The sequence below is a fragment of the Suncus etruscus genome, chromosome 5 (genome assembly GCF_024139225.1).
Source record: "Suncus etruscus isolate mSunEtr1 chromosome 5, mSunEtr1.pri.cur, whole genome shotgun sequence".
Classification (NCBI taxonomy): domain Eukaryota; kingdom Metazoa; phylum Chordata; class Mammalia; order Eulipotyphla; family Soricidae; genus Suncus; species Suncus etruscus.
Window position 1 is genome coordinate 123971207 of NC_064852.1, and position 24201 is coordinate 123995407.

At 39.6% G+C, this 24201-nt stretch overlaps 2 protein-coding genes across 3 annotated transcripts in view; one reads left to right on the top strand and one right to left on the bottom strand.

Moving 5' to 3' along the window:
- The window catches only part of DNAH7 (dynein axonemal heavy chain 7), a 283116-nt gene extending 277056 nt beyond the window's left edge, over positions 1–6060 (top strand). Inside the window, exons 62-63 of the mRNA XM_049772925.1 lie at positions 3305–3408; positions 5838–6060. Coding sequence (XP_049628882.1) covers positions 3305–3408; positions 5838–6044 — 311 coding nt within the window. The 3' untranslated portion in view covers positions 6045–6060. The remainder of the gene's footprint in view (positions 1–3304; positions 3409–5837) is intronic.
- A 207-nt stretch (positions 6061–6267) lies between these two features.
- SLC39A10 (solute carrier family 39 member 10) overlaps positions 6268–24201 on the bottom strand; it is a 114507-nt gene continuing 96573 nt past the window's right edge. For both annotated transcript variants that reach the window (XM_049773186.1, XM_049773185.1), the window contains exons 8-10: positions 23024–23104; positions 12410–12600; positions 6268–9013 (exon numbers count right to left, since the gene is read on the bottom strand). In XM_049773186.1, coding sequence (XP_049629143.1) covers positions 8855–9013; positions 12410–12600; positions 23024–23104 — 431 coding nt within the window. In that variant the 3' untranslated portion in view covers positions 6268–8854. The remainder of the gene's footprint in view (positions 9014–12409; positions 12601–23023; positions 23105–24201) is intronic.

A 24201-nucleotide genomic window follows, 5' to 3' on the forward strand; every position in this document is an offset into this window, starting at 1 on the left:
CACACATTTGTGCGTCTTTATCAGCTTTCTCTAAATAGTGGCTTTCCCAAGGACTTAGCAGATTTTCTTATCTAGTTGTTTCTTCTAGTAACCTCATACTTTTAGTGTCTCTTTAAAAAGTATCTTCCAAAATAAAAATCCAAGCCATTAAGAAATTTATTAGTGACACTTTCTCCTTTTAGAATAAAATTCAACTCCTTTATGGGTCCAGGTTTTATAAGATCTCTTTATTGGTCTGAGTTTTACTCTTACATGCAATCATGAGGACAAGTGTGTCCTGTCACTCCCTACTTGTGTAGTGGCCAGGGATAAAGTAGAGAATTACCAGGACATGTCTGCCCTCACTCCACCCTTAGGTGATTTTCATCTGTAGCCCTCTAGGAATATTCTAGGCATTCTTAGGAGACTGTAGTCACCCAGTTTAAATATCTTTTTACTTTTGAATTGTATTTGCTTATTCTGGTTTGTGGGTCACACCTGGTGGTGCTCAGGGTGAGCATTCTACCTGCTGTACGATTCTATAGGCCTGACTGGTACTCTTTTAAGGAATTTCTCTATAGGTTGAGCCAAGCAACCTTCCCAGCAACAGAGAATGAGGGTTCTTTTTCACCACATCCCTACTGATACTAGTGATTCCCAGAGATTTTTTTGTACATGCCATTCTTGTGTGAGATGAAATATCATTGTCACTTTGATTTGCAAATTTTGTTTTTCTCCTGGGCTCAGTGGCTAATAAAGAAGTGCACTTATTGACTTAAAAGTAAAGCATGCCAATAAAGTGTAGAATTAAATAATTAAGAAGGCCCTTTGGATGGAGCTGAATGGTGATGGGATGAATGGAGGCCTTTCTTTGCTGTTCTAGGCCACGTGGCTCCAAACCCCTCTAGCCAGCGGGTATCTGGGTTTGGGAGAACGGTGGGTAGAAAACTTATCTACAAATAGGCTCCAGGAAATATCAGCTTTATTTGCCCTGGCCAACATGTGTGGCCTATTTAAGCATGGTCTTGTCAGCTTGCCCTACGTCTAGCCTCTTTCAGCCATCTCTCCTCCTGCAACCTTCTCCATCCAGGAAAATCTTCTCCCTAGCCCCTCAGGCCAAACCTTTTATAACCTCCCAAGACCCCTCCCAGGAATGGGGGTGGGGGGGTCTTTTTTGTAGGTAAGGTGACAGGAAGAATGGGGGGTGTGGTAACATAAAGGTCACTATAAATTCAATTTAGCACCATACACTCTGTATGTTTTGTGAGTTTGGTTGTGATTGATGGGATACAGCAGGCAGGGTTTTGGGGCCACTCCTGGCTTAGTACTCAGGAGCTGATCCTAGAATGCTTGGAATATGATATAGTACTAGAAATTTTTGTTCTTGGTTTTTGCTTTGGTGCCATACCTGGTAATGCTCAGGGGAGACTCCTGATCCTGCACTCATGAATCACTGCTGGTAGTGCTTGGGGAACCATATGGGATGCTGGGGATTCAACCTGGGTCTGCCACATACAAGGCAAACATCCTATCCACTCTTCTATCCTTACAGTGCAGTACTGACAATTGAACCCAGGCTTATGCAGGCAAGGCATAAGCTCAACCTGAAGAATTCTCTTAAATTGACCCCACTCTGCTTGCTTTTAAGATTCCTTTTACCCAAATTCTTTTTTTTTTTTTTTGTGGTTTTTGGGTCACACCCGGCAGTGCTCAGGGGTTACTCCTGGCTTCATGCTCAGAAATTGCTCCTGGCAGGCACGGGGGACCATATGGGACGCCGGGATTTGAACCGATGACCTTCTGCATGAAAGACAAACGCCTTACCTCCATGCTATCTCTCCGGCCCCTTGGAACTACTAGGTCACTCTGTGTCCCCAAAGGCGAGCAATGCATAGCAATGAGAAGCAGCAGGAGTGGAAAGAGTACAGCAGTTAGGGTGTTTCTCCTGCATGTGGCCAACCAGGTTTGATCCCCAATCACTACATGGTTCCTGAATCTGCCAAGAGTGAACCCTCAGCAGGAGTAAACTGGACAGTTAGATGTGACCTCAAACGAGGGAGAGGGGAGAGAGAGAAAAGAGAAAGAGGGGAGAGAGAGAGAGAGAGAGAGAGAGAGAGAGAGAGAGAGAGAGAGAGAGAGAGAGAGAGAGAGAGAGAGAGAGAGAGAAGAGAAAGAGGGGAGAGAGAGAGGAGAGAGAGAGAGATGAGATGAGATGAGATACAAGATAGGTGAAAATTAGTGAGCAAAAGAGGGGCTGGGCTGAACAAACTAGCTGAAGATGGAGCTGACAGTGAACCAGCCACAACTCTTGGAGAGCAAAAAGCACAACCCAGAGTCAGCGCTATGGGCCAGATCCTAGTCCAATCTATATGTCATTTTCAAGCGTGTCTTACCTAAGCAACTCACTTATTAGTAAAAAATAAATGTAATCATGTATAAAATGGTTAGATTGGGAGCTGGAGATAGTACAGATTAGAACACATTGCCTTGCATATGCCCAAACTGGTTTCATCTTCAGTGCCAATGCTCAGTGCCCAACTGTAGTAGGATGGAATTTGTGGACTAGGCAGAGAATATTCTTAAAATATGTGTTAAAGGGGCCGGAGAAATAGCCCAGCGGTAAGGCATTTGCCTTTCATGCAGAAGGACGGTGGTTCAAATCCCGGCATCCCATATGGTCCCCCCGAGCCTGCTGGGGGCGATTTCTAAGCATAGAGCCAGAAGTATCCCCTGAGCACTGCTGCGTGTGACCCAAAAACCAAAAAAAAAAAAAAATGTGTTAAGACTAGTGGTTCTCAAATAGTGGGGCGCACCCCCCAGGGAGGTCGCGAGGCTCCGTAAAGGGGGCCCCATTTGACCTCGGCAAACACTGTCATAAGCTAAGCCCCGTGTTTATGTCTCTGGATGTCTCTGGAGCTGAGAGTTGCTGTGTCCTGCTTCAAACCCAGCTTCGAAAAGCTATGCATTGCAAAACGTGCTCATTGTAGCCATTAACCCAAACATCACCTCTGATTAAAAAATCAGCTCAAAATATTTTATATATTTTTGTTTTGCAGGTTAGTGTTTTTTTTAAATAAAGATACTATTTGCAGTTGCACGGGGGCGCAAAAAAATGTTTTCTTCTTCCTAGGGGGGACATGACAGAAAATAATTGAGAAGCACTGGTTAAGACCAAGGACTCTGAATACTGCTTCCATTGGGGACAAGCCTTCAGCTGCTGCCTCAGCATCATTTGTATCACTTGTAGGAAATAGAGGTTCAGAAATTTCAGAGCCATCAAAATGTGCCTTTAAGTGTTGTATTAACCTGTTGCTTTTGTATTTAGGTGTTTTTATTCAAGGATTATTTCTAGATGGAGCTTCTTGGAACAGAAAGAGCAGGAGACTGGCAGAGTCATATCCCAAAATTCTTTATGATACCTTGCCTGTGGTTAGTATCACCAAATGAGTACCTTGGTGTTGGACCATGTCACACTCATACACACATACATTTTTGCTATGACTAGTATTTGTTATAGAGTTGCTGGCAATAAATCATTACAACCTGAACTAGTAATTTTTGGACAACTATAAGGTGACTAGCCACATTTCTTGAGTTTCATAGCTGCAACCAGTGGTCATTCGCTGCCTGTTAGGGAACCAAAGTATCCCATTCCAGCCCCATAATCTGTCTCCCCAGTTAGTACTTAAACTTGACTTATTTGAAAAGGCTTAGTAAACCAAAAAGAAACAAGAAAAGAAAAAGTAATAAAAAAGAAAAAGGCTTAGTATAAGAGGCCATGTGAGGAGGTGTGCATAGCGGTAGGGACTGTGAAATAAAGCTGGCTGACTCCTGGAACTTCCAAAAAAGAAAAAGACTTATTTGACTTAATATTGAATTCAATTAATATTGAATTTATGGCCAAAAAACTTATGCTTGATCTAAACTTTTTTTAAAGTAAGATACTAAGGGGCCATGTTTAAATGCTCTCCCCAATAATTGAGAAATTCAGCACTAAGTACACTTTGAAATGGGAACTTTTATGTTGGAAAGCTGAAACAAGGAGACAGAATACACCAAGTTCTACTGAGCCAGAAACATACTTGTCCAGCAACTTGCATGAATTATTTCTTACAGTTTAGGCATCCTTGCAAGTGATCGTGAAGGTACTGAATTGATTTTAGGATTACAAATGAATTTTAGTGATAAGCAAATATGGCCTCTGGAAATGCTTAAATATATATCAATATATACATATCATTGTGCTGAAATTATTTTCTTCTGTACACCTTGACTTAACAATAAGGAACTCCCAGATTACACAATGAAACACATCTGGTTCCCAGGCACCTATCTTCAGCAGGACCAAGCTGCATAAGTTCCCATCTTTTATTGACAAGAGAAAATTTCCACACAATTTGAAACATCAGCCTGGAATGATGTGATAAAACATAGGCTTTGAGGTTGACATGAATTCACCATGTGGGACTCTGGGTGCAGCTCAAACTAGGTTTCCTTTCAAGGCAGTTGACGAATGTAGCTGACAGCCAAATGCTTAAAACCTAAGTTGTCAACTTTCTATAGTAAAACACTGTGGGCCAAGAAAGGTAAGGATCCAAATTGAAGACAAAGAACACATGTTATAGATTTAGGGATTTATGGGGCCACATTTGGGTTTTTCCCTCTCTTTCACAAGGAAATGTCTCATTAGCTTCCGATGAATGAGTAGCCAATGACAGACTTCATTATACGTAGATGACTATCCAAAGGAAAATAACTTAAAATGTCCACCATTGTTTGAAATGAAATACATCCAGTGTGAGTGTGGTGACCCCTAACTTTGCAACTGGAGCTAAAGAACTGCATTAGAATCATCTGGATTTTGCAATAATGTAAAAGAAACAGACCCTCATTAGTGCCCTCATACTTTGTGTTCTGCCCCGAGAAACATTAAAAGAGACTCTGCTGCTGAGGCTCCTAGTATATATTCAAAGGGATGCTATTATTGCCAAGAGAAAAAAACTTCAGTTCAATTCTTTTTTGTTTTGTTCTGTTTTTGGGCCATACCAGGTGATGTTCAGGGGTTACTCCTGGCTATGTGTGCTCAGAAATCACTCCTGGCTTGGGGGACCATATGGGACACTGGGGAATCGAACCCTGGTTCGTCCTAGGGTAGCATGCACAAGGCAGATGCCTTATTGCTTGTGCCAACGCTCCGGTCCCTCAGTTCAATTCTTAAAGCCAAATACTTGATCACTATTATAGTGTTCTTTATTCTTAGAAGTTACAAATTATACTAAATATATTAAACCCATCATAGACAAATCATTACAAAATATAAAATTCACAAGACCCCTTAAAAGTCAAGTAAAACAAGGTGATCTGTTCATATAAAAATTGGGTGAAATTTGGGGGGCTGACCTTCAAAAAGCAGTATGATTTTATGTATCAATAGTGATAGTTCTCTCAAGTGAAAAATATTTGATCATCTAAATATGGTAGAAAAGTGAACACCTGAAATATACATTTGCTGAATTAGGTGAAAATAACATGCTTCCCATAGTGGTGTCTAAAGTTCTAGCAAATTCTTTGCTCTGAGATCCATGAGCTAGAGAGGTGAATAGAGCTCATATCCTTGCTCGAGTATTTGTCCTGTTGGGATGCCTGCTGGAGGGAAGAGGTCCAGCACTGTGTGGTGTCCCAAGTGCTGCTGGAGAGGCCGAACACCAAAAACATTCTGAGCAGTGATAACCCTGTTTATGAAAACTTGTTCTGTACCAGAGAAACGTTCAGAAAAATAAAAACAAAACCTGAATGATATTTGGTCTAAATATACACACAGTAGGTCTGACTTAAATCTTTAATACTCTTCTTTTCAGATGTGGCTAAAGCCCTGTAAGAAGGTAGATATTCCAGAACGACAAAGTTATGTGGCGCCACTGTACAAGACAAGTGAGCGAAGAGGAACATTATCCACCACTGGACATTCTACAAATTTTGTAATTGCTGTAACTCTTCCTTCAGACCAGCCCCCGGAGCACTGGATTGGACGGGGTGTGGCGCTGTTGTGCCAACTTAATTCATAATTAGAAAAGAAGTGTCATTTCCCTGTACTAGATAATTAAGCAGAAAAAAAGACTTTTTAAAACATCTTTTGTGTGATCAGTTTGACTAAAATTAAAATTATAAACTTACTGATGAATAATGCAATCTACATTTTAATAAGTACTAGTATTTGAGTGTAAAGAAATAATCTGAATTACACACTAAAGAAAACTCAACTGATGTATTTGCTCTTTTTGAAGAACTTTATTTTGGGAGAGTTCCATAAGCATTAGGAACATACATAAAATGACACACCACTGTTGACAATGAATAAAACAGCATTTGATCATTTCCAGCCTTATAAATTTTTAAAAAATGATTCAGTTACAACAAAAAAGTTTAAGATATTTTAGCAAGTATCACCTTGCAGGACCATAATCACATTTAAGCCACTGACTTACTGTTAATGGAAAAAATTCACACTGCATCTAGCTAGTTACTATAGTATTTCTAAGCATAATCATAGCTGATTGAATGCAATGGATACACCAAAATTCATATGGATGTCACACAGTGACAGCATTGTACAAGTAACATTAATGACCTCCAACAAACACATGTTAAATTAGAATGGTCGAGTTCACTGGAATGTTGGAGCCAAACAGAAATGTAGTGGAATTCAGATTGTCTATTAAGACTTAAAACTATACGTTCGAATGATGTGAAAACTAAATACTGGTGGAACCCTAACAAAATACTAGCAGCAACTGTTACAGTCTCAAAAGGTTGAAAGGATTTAGGAACTAAAGACCATGTTTGAGAGAATATAAAACGCTAGCTATTTGAACATAACCTATCAGAAATTTAAGACTGGGAGTATATTCCAGCTGTTACTTTCCATAAAAATTTAAAAATTAAACAGATTTAATGCTGGAATGAAGAATCCTCTTAGGGTATAAAAACCCCACAATGTAACTATAAATATATCTTGGTTCAGAAAGCAAAATATCTGAATCATTTGAACTTGGCAGTACTTAAAAAAAAAAAAAAACAAAAACCAACAACAGCACCTTGTAGCTAGGTTGCTTGAAGGGCCAAGCAATGAGATGATGAGGGCCGTCCTAATTCAGTGCCCAATGTCGTAAATAATCCGTGTATAAAACTCTTGTCACAATGAGACCATGGAGAGTCCAAAAGCCAGAAACAATGCTATTTCAGAGTTCAGGAATAAATGAGGGAAAAAAACACCATCTTGGCATGAATGGATGCACTGCTCTCTCAACATTTTGGTTATTGTTTTAAGTCAAAGCAAGAGAAATTAGGAAAGGAAGATGCTTCAATGAATAGTCTACATGGAATGAAACGAAGTTTGGCTCTTGACTATTTGAAGGGTAAGATTTTTCAAGCAGCTACACTGGTTGCCAAGCAGATAAAAACAACATTGCCTGCAGAGTTCAAAAAAATCACAATTTGCCTGGCATAAAGGAAAACTGTGTGGCACAAGATGTAAACAGAAAGCTACATGCAAATGACTGGGTACTACAAATCATTAGGTCAGAATTCAGGAGAAACATAGTTTGCACTTCTCACAAATCATTCAGTATTATGAACAGGGCATCTAAAAAGAGGCTAATCCCTGTCAGGCACCACCTGCCTATCTTGGCACAAAACGATCAAGCGATGTTAGCTGAGTTCTGTACATAGAGCTTGACTCAGCACTACGGCAGCTACCCCCACTGCCAATGGAGATGATCCCGGTAGTAGCCTGCATCGATACTCGCGGGCAGACTGTGGACCTGGTAAATTTGAATTTCCACGTTACCTACCCTGACTGCCATCCATAGTATGTGGTTGTGGTCCTTATGTTACACTGGTAAAGGATGCAGACATTTAGAACTTCAGTTTTCCACAATTTTCCAAGTAACTAGTTAGTACTGTTAGAGTAGGAAAACTTGTTAGACAATGTCTGGGTTCTTCCTTTTGCTGATCTTTTATAGAGGGTCACAATTTTAACAAAAAAAAATATATATATATATATTTTACCACATGCTTCAGCTCCCTACCCCACCATAACACCCAAAACAAAAACAAAATTAAAGTCTAATAAAAAAAACAACAACAACCCAAACACCAAGTATATTAATACAAAGAACCATTGTGAATCTTTCATTAAATTGGAGCTCACACAAACATACAATCACAAATTTCAGTAGTTTAGGCTGCAAATTTAAACACTATGCAAATATATACAAAAATAGTAACTCTAGATTCAAGAATAAGGGCTTTCCCCAAAGCTAAATTCATCCTCTAACGCAGCCTGAGCTTTCCTCCTAATTCCTAGCATCTACTTTATGCAGTTCCAAAGCAGTGTCCAATTGATCCCCATTCTCATTTGAATGGATACAGCTGAATTAAAGGACACTATAATCCATTTCTTGGCACCAAGAAAACTCTGCCCAAAGTCCATTTAAGATATTTTTTAACGTTTAAGTGATTTTTTGGTTTCATTCTATTTCTGCATAGCCACAGAAGTTTCTATTAATAAAGAGACTACTTTAGTGTTTTATACGATTATTTTTTTTTTTTACAAAGTCTTAATCAATCCTACATCACCATTGGTTCATGAAGTCCCAACTCCTCCCTCTAGCACAAGCTTTCTGTTTGTAAAGGCTCCCTTCATACAGGGCATACTGTACTGAGCACCAATTGGTAGTGGTCAGGCTTTTTAAATCTATGGAACTTGTAAGTAGTGCAAGCCACTGACTTTTCCTCTTTTTTTGAGCATTGTGCAAGAAGAGCTGCAAAGCTGCATGGCAACATCCTCATAATCAACTGTGATTACTGGGAATGGTTAAAACTGAAGGTCGAATACAATTTTGTCTTCAAAGAGGGCAATCACCAGCATAATGGCAAATCCGAAGAGCAGTCCCAGATTCTGCAGAATGAACTGGCCCACTGGGCAGAAGCCGTGCTCTTCGTTGTCCCCATCACCGTGGAGCATTTCTGGGAGCTGAGGAGGGGAATAAAAAGTTAACCAGCAGTCCTGTACAATATTCCTGTTTAGCTGATGTTTTCCTACTACACTAAATAGACCCATGTATTACTACCAGTTATAACACATAGCAATTAGTCTACCAAATATACAGTTAACTGTACACAGCACATTTGAAATACTAGAAAGACATTTTATATTCTGGTCATCTAGAAGAGAATACTAAGTTTTTGTTTTCACATTCCCCAGCCCTCTCTCTTCCCCAATGCGTAATATATACATCAGTCATTTTTTGAAAGTTACTACCCACTGCCTTGACCAATTCCAACATTTACTCTTGATGGAAGTTTCAGGAAGAACACCACAATTCACCTAGTCACTGCTGTGAGCTTAAGAGCTCACTGAGAAAGCAAGATTCCTTCGGGGGATATCTTATTCATAACTATAATTTCTTCATCGCCTCTCCATTTGAAATAGTCATTTCCAACTGTACACTAACAAATGACAGACTATTACAGAGAACTCCAAATGGGCATCTCTGTGCTTTTAAGTCATTACTTTCTCACCCTGTAGACACAGAAAATAGTTCAGGAAAGCTAGCCCTCAACTATTATCTGATGCATATACCACCTTCACTATTACATTGGGGTGAGTCCTCCCGAGTGGTGAGCAGGACACTGGAGCCACTCCAAGAAGTTCTCAACCACTCTGAGGATGCAGCAGGAGGTAGGGCTGTGGTACCCAGATTGCTGACTTCACTCCAGCAGAGCTAGCCGTGATTGGGGACTAGGCCTAGTGATGTTAAAGGGACCATATGACCCTGGTCAGTTGCATGCAGGTTGCACACACCCCTGTGCTATTCTTCAGTCTGTACTGTACTCTTAATAGTGGTCAAATTTTAATTTTTGAAAAGTTCTACTGTCTCTAATGGTATTTTACTTCAAAATTTAATAGCTCAACTTCTGATGCATAAACATATACCATTATACTTGAGCATGATCCATAGTTCAAACTACAAAATCTAAATCTCTAAGTTATCCAAGTAAATAAGAAAATGTGAGAGATGAGATTATAAGCTTCTTTCTGCTTAAACTGAATCAAAATTGTGAAAGAACTACTTGATTTTCACTTTGGCTTTTCTGAAAACAGTTTAAGCTACAATATAGTTAAGATAAGGATGACATTGGTAAGTTACTGTATCAAAACTGTAAATTACTCTCAGAAGACAATACTATATTTTTCTCCAAATGGTATAATGGGGCGTCAGGTTTTATGGAGGGGGAATGTAGTATAAAGCATATAATGTCTGCTTACAAGAAATATTTTCACTCATTAAATGAGTCCAATTATAGAGCGACAGTGGATATGTGGCAATCTCCTACTTTAGATACTTCATGCTGGTCATCAATTCTGTTTAAGTCTATGGCAATTATGTATAGTGGCTAATGGAGTCAACAGTTAAGTAGTGGTGACAGAAACCATTAAACAAGTTTAGTAGCTGTGATGGAGTCTATATAACAAAGTAGATGAATAGGTGACCAGCATTAAGGTAAAGATGTGGGTTTAAGATACAAACTTGGGAATTAGTCAATAAATGTTTGTAATCTTAAGATTAGCTGTATCCAGTAAGATGCACTTGAATGCTTGGGAAACCTGAAAACTGTGAAATCAACAGAAAATCACTGTGAGAAATTATTAGCAGAGCTAGTGTGATCCTCCAAACCCCTCTTCCCCCCAGTCATAACCCTGAGACAATAAAAGACCAGAGACCATTTCAAAGAGAAGTGAATGTTGGTTGCCATGTACCACTTTAGGACAACCTAAATGAAGACTAGCAGATCAGTAGTCTAGCAGATTTAGTAACGTTGGAGTGGATAACAATTTAGTAAACACTACGCAGCAGACAGGGAGAAAACTCATGAAGCCACATCAAGAAAGAAGATAACTAAAAAATATTTCAGGGGCTGGAGCGATAGAGTGCTTGCCTCAAATGTAGCTGACCCAGGTTCTATCCTCAGCATTCCATACAGTTACCTGGGCCCACCAGGAGTAGATTCCTGAGACAGAGTCAAGAGTAAGCCCTGAGCATTGCCCAGGTATGATCATAAAATAAACAAAAAAATAACTTTTTAAAATTAAGTGATGGTGCTTTTTTTCAAAGACATTGAATCTTAAAAAGGCTCCTCTCCTCTACCTTTTTTGAAGGAAGATTTTATGTTGATACAAATGGCCAAGCAAAAGAAGCATGTTCTACAGAGAAGAATTGAAGAGATTAAACAAGAGATGATCAATTCTAGGAATTGTTTGAAGGAGCTTGAGTTAGCGAGAATGGAAATATTTCTCCACAATGATAGAAAAGAAGGTACAAGCAGAGAAAGGGGAGATGAATGCAAGTGTAGGGGCTTGTGGGAGAAAGTACTTGGTGGTTTCAGCTCTCCCAGGAAACAGAAGACAAGATTAACTGCTGAGAGGAAGGGCAACTGAGGTATGAGGGGCCTATCAAAAGAGAGACAATGGTTTAAATTCTCATATCCAAATATCTTATAACAAATTCTGTGACTAAAAATTTAAGTTATTTCATTTTAAAATGTAACTGATAAATTCTGCTAGGAAGAAAAGTAAACCTACAAAAAAAAAAAATAACCCCAAAATAACAAAATATGACTTTGAAAACATAGTGCCTATCGTAATTAGAGCAATAAAGCAGAACCACAATAAAATTAGTTGTTCAAATTTAAATGTACTAGGGACTGGAGAGATAGCACAGCGGTAGGGCGTTTGCCTGCAAGTGGCCGACTTGGAGGAACCTAGTTCAATTCCAGCATCCCATATGGTCCCCCAGCCTGCCAGGGCATTTTCTGAGAGCAGAGAGAGGAGCGACCCCTGAGCGCCACTGGGTGTCGCCCAAAAACCAATCAATGAATCAAGTTTAAAAAAATTAAATATATTAAACTTTAAGTGTAAGAAATAAAAGCCATTTCTTAAATGTCTTAAAAATAACATTTTCCACTGAAGACTGACACACATAAGAGATGTCAATCATATTCTTGATTGTTTTAAAGCAAGCTAAAGGTTATGCATACGTGTTATTTAGTTAACAAGCGAAACAAATTAAACCACTTCCACTGTGATATGATAAAATTTTGAATGTGATATAGAAATTGTTATAATATTTTAAGTACTATAAATACTACGGATAGACATCGTTTGGTCAAAAGATTTCAGTCTCAAGTGGTTACCAAAGAGAGCATCCTTCTGCTGGTGTCTTTCCCTGACAGACTAGGCAACCATGTGCCTTTTAAAAGGGGGTTGTATTTTAAAAAAAACATCTCAAAAGGCATTAAGATCTGTAGCCATTTTTGAAAACCTGCGTTCTGTCTGGAGACTTAACAGCAGGTGTAGGAAGCATCTTACCATATCGACCAAGGCGACGTAGAGGAACATGCCTGCAGTGATGGCAAAGATCCAGAGGGTGATGTTGTTGGCATACTGGCCCACTGCTGTGCCGATGAGCATGCCCACATAGGCCATCATAGCCGACAGCAGGTTGTACACAATCGCCTGCTTCACAGTCATGCCCGCTTTGAGGAGAACTGCAAAATCACCTAGAGATAATAAGACAAGGGAGAAGGTGACCAGGTTAGAGAAAACCAACATAAAGTTTAAAACAATAAATTTTTTTTAATAATTCATTATTTAATAACTGTTTATTAAATGATCATTTAAAAATTATTTTTGGTTTTTGGGCCACACCTGGTGATGCTCAGGAGTTACTCCTAGTTATGCACTCAGAAACTGCGACTGGCTCAAGGGACCATAAGGGATGCTGGGGATAGAACCTAGGTGTGTCCTAAGTCAGCTGTGTTCAAGGCAAACGTCCTATTGCTGTGCTATCACTCTGGTCCCTATTTAAAAATTCTTTAATAATTCTTCCACTAGGCAGTCTCATTTTTTTTAAATAAACCTTAATAGAAGCATAATTTTTAAATACACCTTAATATAAGAAAAACTTCTCTAAGAAGTGTGTTGAGTTGATGAGATGTTCCATATCATAATGGAGGTGCTGACTGGGATACAAATCTATGTACATGCTAAAATTCAAAGGATTGTACATAAAAAAGCAAGGCTGATTAGAATTATAACATAATATAGTTGAACTTCCTGGTTCTGGGCTCAATAGTGACCTTTGCTAGTGCCTAGAAAAAAATGATGTTGGCGATTTGACCCAGGAAAGTCCTTGCCTCCTATATTGTCTCTGACTCTGAAATATAAAAAAAATTTGAACACGAAAACCTGGTCATTGCTCTTTTTGCTGGCAGTTAAATTTAAAGTCAAAGTAAAGAACAGAAGAGTTGAAGTTCTCTATTCTATCTAACCCCTTTTCAAAAAGGGAAATAGCTTACTTCCTAACACGTAACAGATTCTTTCACCTTATAATTCTGAAAATGCATAAGTAGGATAGACTCCACTCATTCTTAAGTTTCAAGAGAATGCTGATGTGGTTAGATAGAATGCTAGTAGGATAAAACGGTACTAAAATAACAAAAGAAACAGCTTTTTGTCTTAAGTACTTACTGGAATGCACAACTAGCTAATCAATTCCTAAACACCATGTAAATACATGTTACTATGTACTATGTATATAGTGATACTTGTTTCTTTTCTTGAAGGTGGGTTCTTACAAGACTATAAATCACACCATCTGCTACTGGTTAGCTCATTGTTACAAGGTCCTAATTGTTTCAGAAAACAATCAATAAGCAGTAAGCAGTAGAATACTATGAAGTAATCGGCGGAAGGCAGTATTTTCAATAAACTGCATTCCGTAGCCTATTTCGCAATATACATGAAGAGATTATACCACTAAATCTAAGCTTAGACCTCTAAACTGTATATATTACTTTTCTACTTCTATCATTTCACTTCTGTATCATAAGTAATTCACTTTGTAATGTACATATTAGATATCTGTGTCTAAAAGGGCAGTTTTTCTCTCTTTTTAGAATTTTGCATAATTATTTTCAGGACTGCCTTTCTCAATTTCCACTAAAGAGAGGTCTCTTGACTTCTTCCCTAACATCATATTTTCCCCAACACATTTGTCTCTCAAACACTACCAGCAGAGATCTCTGAGCATAGAGCCAAGAGTAAGTGCTGAGCACCACTGGGGTGACACTCTCAAAAATAAAACCAAAGTATTCCTTAAGAAAAAATATCTGGATTCTGAAACTACCCAGCGAGCAAGTGAGTGAGTAAGAAATGGCTGACTGTGGGGACTGCCAGGTGAAGTGCTGATTGCTTCACCTGCGAAGTCTCTGCCCTGCTATGCTTCTTCTGAGGAAGCTGAGGACCTAAAGAGAACCCTGTCCTGTGCTTCTCTGTCTTTCCTGAATCCTTAAAGCTCTCTTCAGAGCCCTGGGAAGCAAACCCCCCCAAAAATGCATTCTGATGGATCCCAGCAAGTGAGTGAGTAAGAAATGGCTAAATTTACAAGCCCAGAAAGGAGAAGCTGCTGAACTCTGCTGTAACTCAGATGCCAGCACTCCTATCTGCCTGTCTTTTGTGCTGTACACCATTTTTGGCCTGATTTCATCCTGTGTGTGGCTCATCTGCAGATGGCTCGCCTTCCCTGGAGCCTTCCCTGGAGGTGAGCTTATACGCCAAGAAAGGGGAAGCCGCTGAACTCTGCTGGAACTCAGATGCCAGCACCCCTATCTGCCTGTCTTCTGTGCTCTGCTCCATCTTCGGCCTGATTTCATCCTGTGTGTGGCCCATCTGCGGACAGCTTGCCTTCCCTGGAGGTGAGTTTACAATCCCATAAAGGAGAAGCCGCTGAACTCTGCTGGAACTCAGATGCCAGCACCCCTATCCGCCTATCTTCTGTGCTGTGCTCCATCTTTGGCCTGATTTCATCCTGTGTGTGGCCCATCTGCAGACGGCTCACCTTCCCTGGAGCCTTTCCTGGAGGTGAAGTTTACAAGCCCAGAAAGGGTGGAGCAGAGGAGAACAGCCTCTCCGCTTCACTTAACGGCCGTGAACATCATTTAACCAATAAATACAACCACAACACGTAGAAAAACCCACCATACAAGTGTGACAAGGGGGAAACAGCGCAGGCCAGCGCCAGACATAGAGAATGACGATGGCAACTCTGATGACTTGAACATGACCAACCAACTAGTCAGTCTCTCAGATAAGGAGTTTAGAATCGCAATATGGAAGATGTTCAAAGAACTCAAAGAAAGTATAGAGGAGAACACTAATAAGAATCAAGAGAATATGAAGATAGAAATCAGAAAACTCCAAACTGAAATTTCAGGTAAAATAACAGGTCTGAAAAACTAAGTAGATGAATTGAAGAAAAACATGGTTGAGCTTTCCCACGGGTTAACAGCAGCAGAGAACAAAATTAGTACACTGGAAGATGAAATGAATAACAATTCTATACAGCAGAAGAAATTGGAAAAAAGCCTTAAAGCAAACAATGGAAAAATTACGCAAAGAATGGGAACAGATGAAAATAGAAGTCTATGATAAGCTCAACAGAAACAACTTCAGAATCATTTGAGTCCCAGAGACCCAGGAAGAAAATCTCCAAGAAGAATCAAGGGTCAAGAACATCATTAAAGAGAAACTACCAGAGCTAATGAATACATGTGATCAAATCCTGTATGCCCGAAGAGTACCAACTAAAAGAGACCCCAGAAAAAACACCCCAAGACATATCCCAGTCACAATGACGAATCCCACAGATAGAGACAGAATTCTGAAAGCAGCAAGATCGAAAAGAGAAATTACATTCAAGGGAACATCCTTGAGATTTACTGCGGACCTGTCACCAGAAACACTCAAGGCCAGAAGGCAGTGGTGGGACATAGTGAGAAAATTCATTGAAATAAATGCTTCACCTAGAATACTGAACCCAGCATAACTCACTTTCAGGTTTGAAGGAACAATAACATAGTTTCACAGACAAACAACAGCTCAGAAACTTTACATACTCAAAACCATTCTTAAAAGAAAAACTGAATGGCCTACTTTAAGACAAGACTGACCAACAGACACACCAAACTTCGATATAAAGATGGCACTAACTCCCAGGACACTTCTTTCTCTCAATGTCAATGGACTAAATGCACCAGTTAAGAGACACAGAGTGGCTAAATGGATCAAAAAACTCAATCCAACCTTCTGCTGCCTACAAAAAACGCACCTGAATAGTCAGAACAAACATAGACTCAAAATAAAAGGCTGGAGGAAAATCATCAAAGTAAAGAACACCCATAAAAAACCTGGAGTGGCCATACTAATATCAGATGATGCAAACTCTATACTTAGGAAAGTTGTAAGGGACAAAGATGGACATTTTGAATTAATCAAGGGATACGTATATCAGGAAGAAATCACTCTCCTAAACATATATGCACCAAATGAGGGGCCAGCAAAATATTTAATACAATTATTGAGAAATCTGAAAAATAATATCAATAACAACACAATAATTGTGGGAGACCTCAACACGGCATTGTCAACACTTGACAGGTCAACCAGACTGAAACCCAACAAGAATATACTAGACCTGAAAAGAGAAATGGAAGAAAGAGGCCTAGTAGATATATACAGGACATTCTACCCCAAGAAGCCCAGATACACATTCTTCTCTAATGTACATGGGACATTCTCCAGGATAGACTACATGCTAGCACATAAAACATACCTCCATAATATCAAGAGGATAGAAATTTTGCAGGCTACCTTCGCTGACCACATGGCCCTGAAATTATATGTGAACCACAAAGGGACACAGAAGAAAAACTTTAATACCTGGAAGTTAAACAGGCTAATACTAAATAACCAGTGGGTCCGAGATGAAATCAAAGAGGAAATCAAAACCTTCCTAGAAACAAATGACAATGGAGACACAAACTATCAGAACGATGGGACACAGCAAAAGTGGTACTGAGAGGAAAATTTATAGCTTTGCAAGCACACCTCAGGAAAGAAGAAGGGGCATACCTGAATAGCTTAATGACGCAGCTCATAGAAATAGAAAGTACTCAACAAAAGGACCCAAAAATAGGGAGACAGAAGGAAATAACAAAGCCGAGAGCAGAAATCAATGAAGTGGAAACCCAAAAAACAATCCAAAAGATCAACAAAAGCAAAGTTGGTTCTTTGAAAAAATAAACAAGATTGATAGAACACTGGCAAAATTAACAAAGAAAGAAAGAGAGAGAAACTTGATAACTCGTATTAGGAATGAAAAAGGAGGGGCCGGGCGGTGGCGCTAGAGGTAAGGTGTCTGCCTTGCTTGTGCTAGACTTGGATGGACCGCGGTTCGATCCCCCGGCGTCCCATATGGTCCCCCAAGCCAGGAGCAACTTCTGAGCGCACAGCCAGGAGTAACCCCTGAGTGTCACCGAGTGTGGCCCAAAAACCAAAAAAAAAAAAGGAATGAAAAAGGAGAGATCACTACTGATATGGTAGAGATCCAAAGTGTAATCAGAAACTACTTTGAGAAAATCTATGCCACTAAAAATGAAAACCTGGAAGAAATGGATAAATTTTTGGACTCTTATAATCTTCCACGGTTGAATAAAGAGGATGTAGCATATCTAAACACACCCATTACTATTGAGGAAATTAAGACAGTAATCAAATGTCTGCCCAAAAACAAAAGTCCAGGCCCAGATGGATTTACTAATGAATTCTTTCAAACCTTTCAAGAGGAACTTCTACCAATTCTGGCAAGACTCTTTCATGAAATCGAAAAAACAGAAACACTTCCAAATAGCTTTTATGAAGCCAACATCACCTTGATACCTAAACCAGACAGAGATGCTACCAAAAAAGAATATTTCAGGCCAATATCGCTGAGGAATAAAGATGCAAAGATCCTCAACAAAATCCTGGCAAATAGTCCAATGCATCATTAAGAAAATCATCCACTACGATCAAGTAGGTTTCATCCCAGGAATGTGAGGCTGGTTTAGTATCCATAGATCTATTAACATAATACACAACATCAACAACAAGAAAAATAAAAATCACATGATCATATCAATAGACACAGAGAAAGCATTTGATATGTCCAACACCCATTCTTGATCAAAACTCTCAGCAAGATGGGAATGGAAGGAACCTTTCTCAATATAGTTAAGGCCATCTACCACAAGCCAGAGGCAAATATTGTCCTCAATGGAGAAAAACTGAAAGCCTTTCCTCTAAATTCTGGCATGAGACAAGGCTGTCCTCTCTCACCACTCCTATTCAACATAGCACTGGAAGTACTCACTATAGCGATTAGGCAAGAAAAAGATATCAAGGGAATCCAGATAGGAAAGGAAGAAGTCAAGCTCTCGCTGTTTGCAGATGACATGATACTCTACCTAGAAAACCCTAAAGTCTCTACGAAAAAGCTTCTAGAAACAATAGACTATATAGCAAGGTGGCAGGCTACAAAATTAACACACAAAAATCAATGGCCTTTCTATACACCAAGAGTAATAAGGAAGAAATGGACATTAAGAAAACAACCCCATTCACAATAGTGCCACACACACTCAAATATCTTGGAATCAACTTGACTAAAAATGTGAAGGACCTATACAAAGAAAACTATAAAACTCTGCTCCAAGAAATAAGAGAGGACACGCGGAAATGGAAGCACATACCCTGCTCATGAATTGGCAGGATTAACATCATTAAAATGGCGATACTCCCCAACTACTGACAATTTTTAAACCAGAGTATATTTTAAGATTCCTTATTTTTGCCTTTAAAATATATGAATACAAATGTAAAAGTCTATACAGTAAATGTTCAATTTTTCCTGGACATTTTAACATATTATGGAAATCTTATTCTGTGTCCTATTTATCTCAATACACAAGAGGGAGAAAAAATTGATAGCATTATTATAGCCTCTCTGAGTTAAGTCCTAATAATATGACTATATTTACTTATCAAAATGTTTTTCTGGAAGATGAAATACAATCTCCAAGAAGAGAAAGTGAATTATCTGTTCCTTTGAATTATCATAATTTCCCTATCATATGTTTCTGAGCCACTGATTTTAAGGCATGTTATTTTTCAAATGCTCAAAGGCAATAGAGCCTAAGAATGGGTTTTCAGTAGGAAGTTTTCCACAGAGAGAGAAATGGGGTGAAAGAGACACTGTCGGGGTAAGCAGACACTCCAGTTGAGAGGGTAGTGCTGGAGAGTGAGTGACATACTCAGGAAACCCTGTTATTAATATTATTGTGAGTCATGGGTCCTGAAATACAGTTTAAAAAATAATAAACACTGAAAAGAAAAGTAATTTATCAAATGTTTATATTGAGAGAGAGAGAGAGTGAGAGAGAGAGAGAGGGAGAGAGAGAGAGAGAGAGAGAGAGAGAGAGAGAGAGAGAGAGAGAGAGAGAGAGAGAGAGAGAGAGAGACTGCCCAGAAGTGGGGGTGGGTTTAGAAGGAAAATGGGACTTCTTTGGTGGTGGGAAAAGTGCACTGGTGAGGGGTGTTGGGAATCATATGACTAAAACTCAATGACGAACCTCTGTAACTGTGAAAATAAATCAACTGCATTATGAACAACCTTGAAACCATGGTTTTTAAATCAAGTAATTAATAAAAAGTTTTTTTAATAATAAAATAAAAGGGTGGGGGTGACTAGAAGATCCTGGAGCTTTTCTGACAGTAATATTATAATATACTTAAATTAAGCTACACAGATTTGGCAAAAAAAAAAAAAACAGAAAGTAAAAGTTACACTGGTCCCTTTCATGACACACGGCCCAGAGCACACAGGAAACATGGGCCTGCTAAATTTCGTCAGAGGCTTCTACTCTCTGAGCCTCACCCCATTCTGAGGTTTCAAGTACATGCAGGCCTCTGTGTGCAAGTGGAGACCACGTGTGTAGCCCCGAATTCAACTTCTGGCACTGCATGTACTCTGACTCCAAAACTGCTGGGCAGAGAGTGCTGGGGGATGGGGGGTGGGGCTCAAGCACTCAACAGGCTCATGCTGCTGCTGCTGAAGCACCCCCACAGCTGAAAACAAAAAACAAGTACACATTTGTGTATATTTGTGGGCCAGAGTCAGGACAGTGGGTTAAGGCACTTGCCTTGCATGCAACTGACCTGACTTTATCTTTGGCCTATATTTAATTCCCCAACTCTGCCAGGAATAATCCCTGAGCACAGAGCCAGGAGTGAGACCTATACAGCCAGGTGTAGTCCAAATAATCCTCTATGTTAACCCACATCAGATCCTAATCCAAGCAGAAACCTCCTCAATGCAACCATCAGAGTAGCCACCATCTGTGCAGAAAGGGAACACCAGACTGAGGGCTAATGAGGCCCAGTCTCCAGTCACAGTGACCGGCTGCAAATCAGAATATTAAGTATAGTAAAAGTACAGTAAATAAGTACAGAAAAACAGAGTCTCATTCCATGAGTGAGACATTTGTTTGAACTTCAAATCTATTTTACTTCACAAACCAGAGGTCTGAGAAGTGACTTCGTTTGTAAGAATTATCAGTCCAACTTTACAGAAATGCAATAGACATTTAAAAAAAATGTGCCTTTCTTTCTCCCCAACGGCTAGTGCTGAAACTATCTAGAACTACCTCAAGTGCTGCCAGGGAGGAAGGAACACTAAGAAATGATGTATATGGTAGGAGTCTGTCTACTGACAATATTTGAAAGAAAAACCCCCAAATCCATATTTGTGGATCCTGGTTTTTACTCATTTTGTTTTTTGTTTTGTTTGTTCATTTGTGAATCATACCCAGTGGAACTCAGGGGTTAATCTTGGTTCTACACTCAGGAATCACTTGTGGCAGGCATTGGAAGTCACTTGGTATGCCAGGAGCTCCAATCTTGGTCAGCTGCAAGGCAAGCACCCTATCCACAATACTACTGCTCCAGCCGTGATTTTACTTTTACAGCAGAGATTCATAAACACCAAAATAGTGGCCATTATAAGACTACTACATTTGTTTTACTTTAAATGTTAGTAATTTTCTAATTACTAATATATAAAGTATATTAACTTATATATTGATGATGTAGGGAAGTCACTTTAAAAAAGATTCAGCTGGGGGCCAGAGAGATAGCATGAAGGTAGCGCATTTGCCTTGTATGCAGAAAGACAGTGGTTTGAATCTCGGCATCCCATATGGTCCCCCGAGCCTGCCAGGAGCAATTTCTGAGCCTAGAGCCAGGAGTAAACCCTCGAACGCTGCCGGGTGTGACCCAAAAGCCAAAAAAAAAAAAAAAAAAGATTCAGCTGGGCCAGAGATAGTACAGTGGGTAGGATGCTTAGTTTGCATACCTAAGTTTGGTCTCCAACATCCCATAAGGTCCCCCAAGCACTAATAGAAGTGATCGCTGAGTACAGAGCCAATGGTAATCTCTGAGCAATGCCAGGTATGGCCCAAACAAAACAAACAAAAGATATAGTTGGCAATAAGATATATGAAATGAACTGGACAAAATGAAACTACTGAAATACTATACAAACTGTCTCAGCAAAACACAAGGCAAGGCAGGTAATGATTTGGTTTGGGTAACAGACTCTGGTCATAGACTATATACACTTTCCCAAGGTTTGCAAGGTAAACAAAACTATAAAATAAAATAAAATAAAATAAATAAATAGAAGCCCAAACACTGGCAATAAAGAGGCGTTACTTAACTGTATTACCTAAGCCCCCAAATCAAGGAAACTAAAAGCATTACACCTACACTAGGACAAAGATTACTATGTTGGAAAGTAAACAGCAGGTATGGCATTTTTGCCTTTCACACTTCTGGCCTGGCTTCAATCTGGCACCACAGAAGTGATACCTGGCCTCAGGGTCAGTCCTGAGCTCTGTTGGGTGTGGCTCAAAAATAAATTAAACAGGTGAATGGCTGAAGAGATAAGATAGCACAGTGGTAGGGTGTTTGCCTTGCATGCGGCCAACCCAGGAGAAACCTGATTCAATCCCAGGATCCCATGTGGTCCCCCAGCCTGTCAGGCAATTTCTGAGTGCAGAGCCAGGAGTAACCCTTGAGCACTACTGGGTGTGGCCCAACAATCAATCAATCAATCAATCAATCAATCACGTTTTTTAAAAAAAAAATAAACAGGTGGAAAAAGTGGAAAGAAACTACCTAAAAACTAAAAATTTTAAGTGTTCGTTATATAACAACTTGAAGTGTTAAAGTATTATATACAATGTTATGGAGTTATTATATACTTGTATTTATATGATTAAATAAATCACCCAAAGCTCTCTTTATAATTAAGAATAAGAGGATATGAACTTAAAAATTATTCCAAGATCTCAATGCTGGTTAGTGATAGTGTCCAGACTGTCTCCCAGGGTCTTTTCTTCTGGTAGGAGGTGAAGGGTGTTTGCTGTTCTCAAGGATCACTCATGGAGGTGCTTCACGGACCGTCCATCTGCAGTTCTTCAAGGGATTGAACCAGAGTCCACAAGTAAGGCCAGCACCTTAACTCTTGAACCTGGGTCGGTCCTGGGTCAGCCTCATGCAAGGCAAACACCCTAATGCTGTGCTATATCTCCAAGAAAATTTATTTTAAAAATTATATTATATAAGGGGCCGGAGCCTTAGCACAGAGGGTAGGGCATTTGCCTTGCATGTATGCAGCTGATGTGGGTTTAATCCCCAGCATCTCATATGGTCCCCCAAGCACCACCAAGAATGATCCCTGAGCAAAGCCAGCAGTAACCCATAAGCACCACCAGGTGTGGTCCCAAACAAAAGTATATGTTATATAATATCATATAATCTGTTTTTAGTAGATATAACTTATTAAATGCAAAAAAAAAAAAAAGCCCACCACAGAAAAATCCCACTTGATCAATCACTCTGTACTCATTCTGTATTTTAACAAAATAACACCTTCCAACTTACGACACAACCGTTCATTTTATGCTTTAACATCTCTAATAGGCAGATGAAATTGCCATGGCATATGCCTGAGTTGAAATCTAGCGAAAATGTTAAAGTCGTTACCTAATTCGTGAGGCAGTTCATGACAGAAGACAGCAATGGATGTGCTGATTCCACCTGTTAGTCCAGCACTGAAAGCTGCTCCTAAAGAGGGGGGAAGAAATCAAGTATCATTTACTAAACCGTTTTTCCCATTTTTTTGTTTTCTAATTTTTGAGGCACACCTGGTGATGCTCAGGGGTTATATGCGCTGAGAAATCACTCCTGGCTTGGGAGACCATATGGGATACCAGGGAATAGAATAGCAGTCCGTCCTAGATCAGACGCATGCAAGGCAAATGCCTTATTACTTGCACCACCACTCTGGCCCAGTTTTTCCCTTTTTCTTAGTACACATATACAACCTCATTTATATATCTAAATTAATCTCATAGTATATAAATGACTCACTTAAACATTGTACTTTTTATTTTTATTTTTGGGGGGCCATATCCGGTGGCACTCAGTGGTTACTCCTAGCTCTTCACTCAAAAATTGCTCCTAGCAGGCTCAGGGGACCATGGGATGATGGAGATCAAATCCTGGTTGGTCCCATGTCAGCAGCATGCAAGGCCATCACCCTACCGTTGTACTATCACTCCAGCCCCAACATTGTAATTTTTTGAACAAGAAATAAGAAGCAATAGGTAGGGCTCGGAGAGTAGCACAGCGACATTTGCCTTGCAAGCAGCCGATCCAGGACCAAAGGTGGTTGGCTCGAATCCCGGTGTCCCATATGTCCCCAGTGCCTGCCAGGAGCTATTTCTGAGCAGACAGCCAGGAGTAACCCCTGAGCACCTCCGGGTGTGGCCCCAAAACAAAAACAAAACAAAAAAAAAGAAGCAATAGGTAACTGGCAACTGAAGAGCTACTTGGTGGGAAAAAAAATTCTCTTAGTCTCTATTATTGCTTGGGTATAATAGCAGTTTGGCATGACAGTTTTTGATGTTTAAATCTGAAAAATAGTTTGATACTCATTTTAAGTCACATATTTGTCTACATGGCTGCCCCTTCTTTCTCATTTCTATATAGATATTTGAATGGCTAGTATCTTTACCCAAACTTTCCTGAGACTTGAGCATAAATGTTCCATCTTTCTTTGTGTAGGTCCTGAGAACTAGGATCGAAATGTATAAATACATCTAATCAAGTGGTAAAATTCTTCAACTTTGACAGCCACTGTGGGTTCAAAAATGTAAATC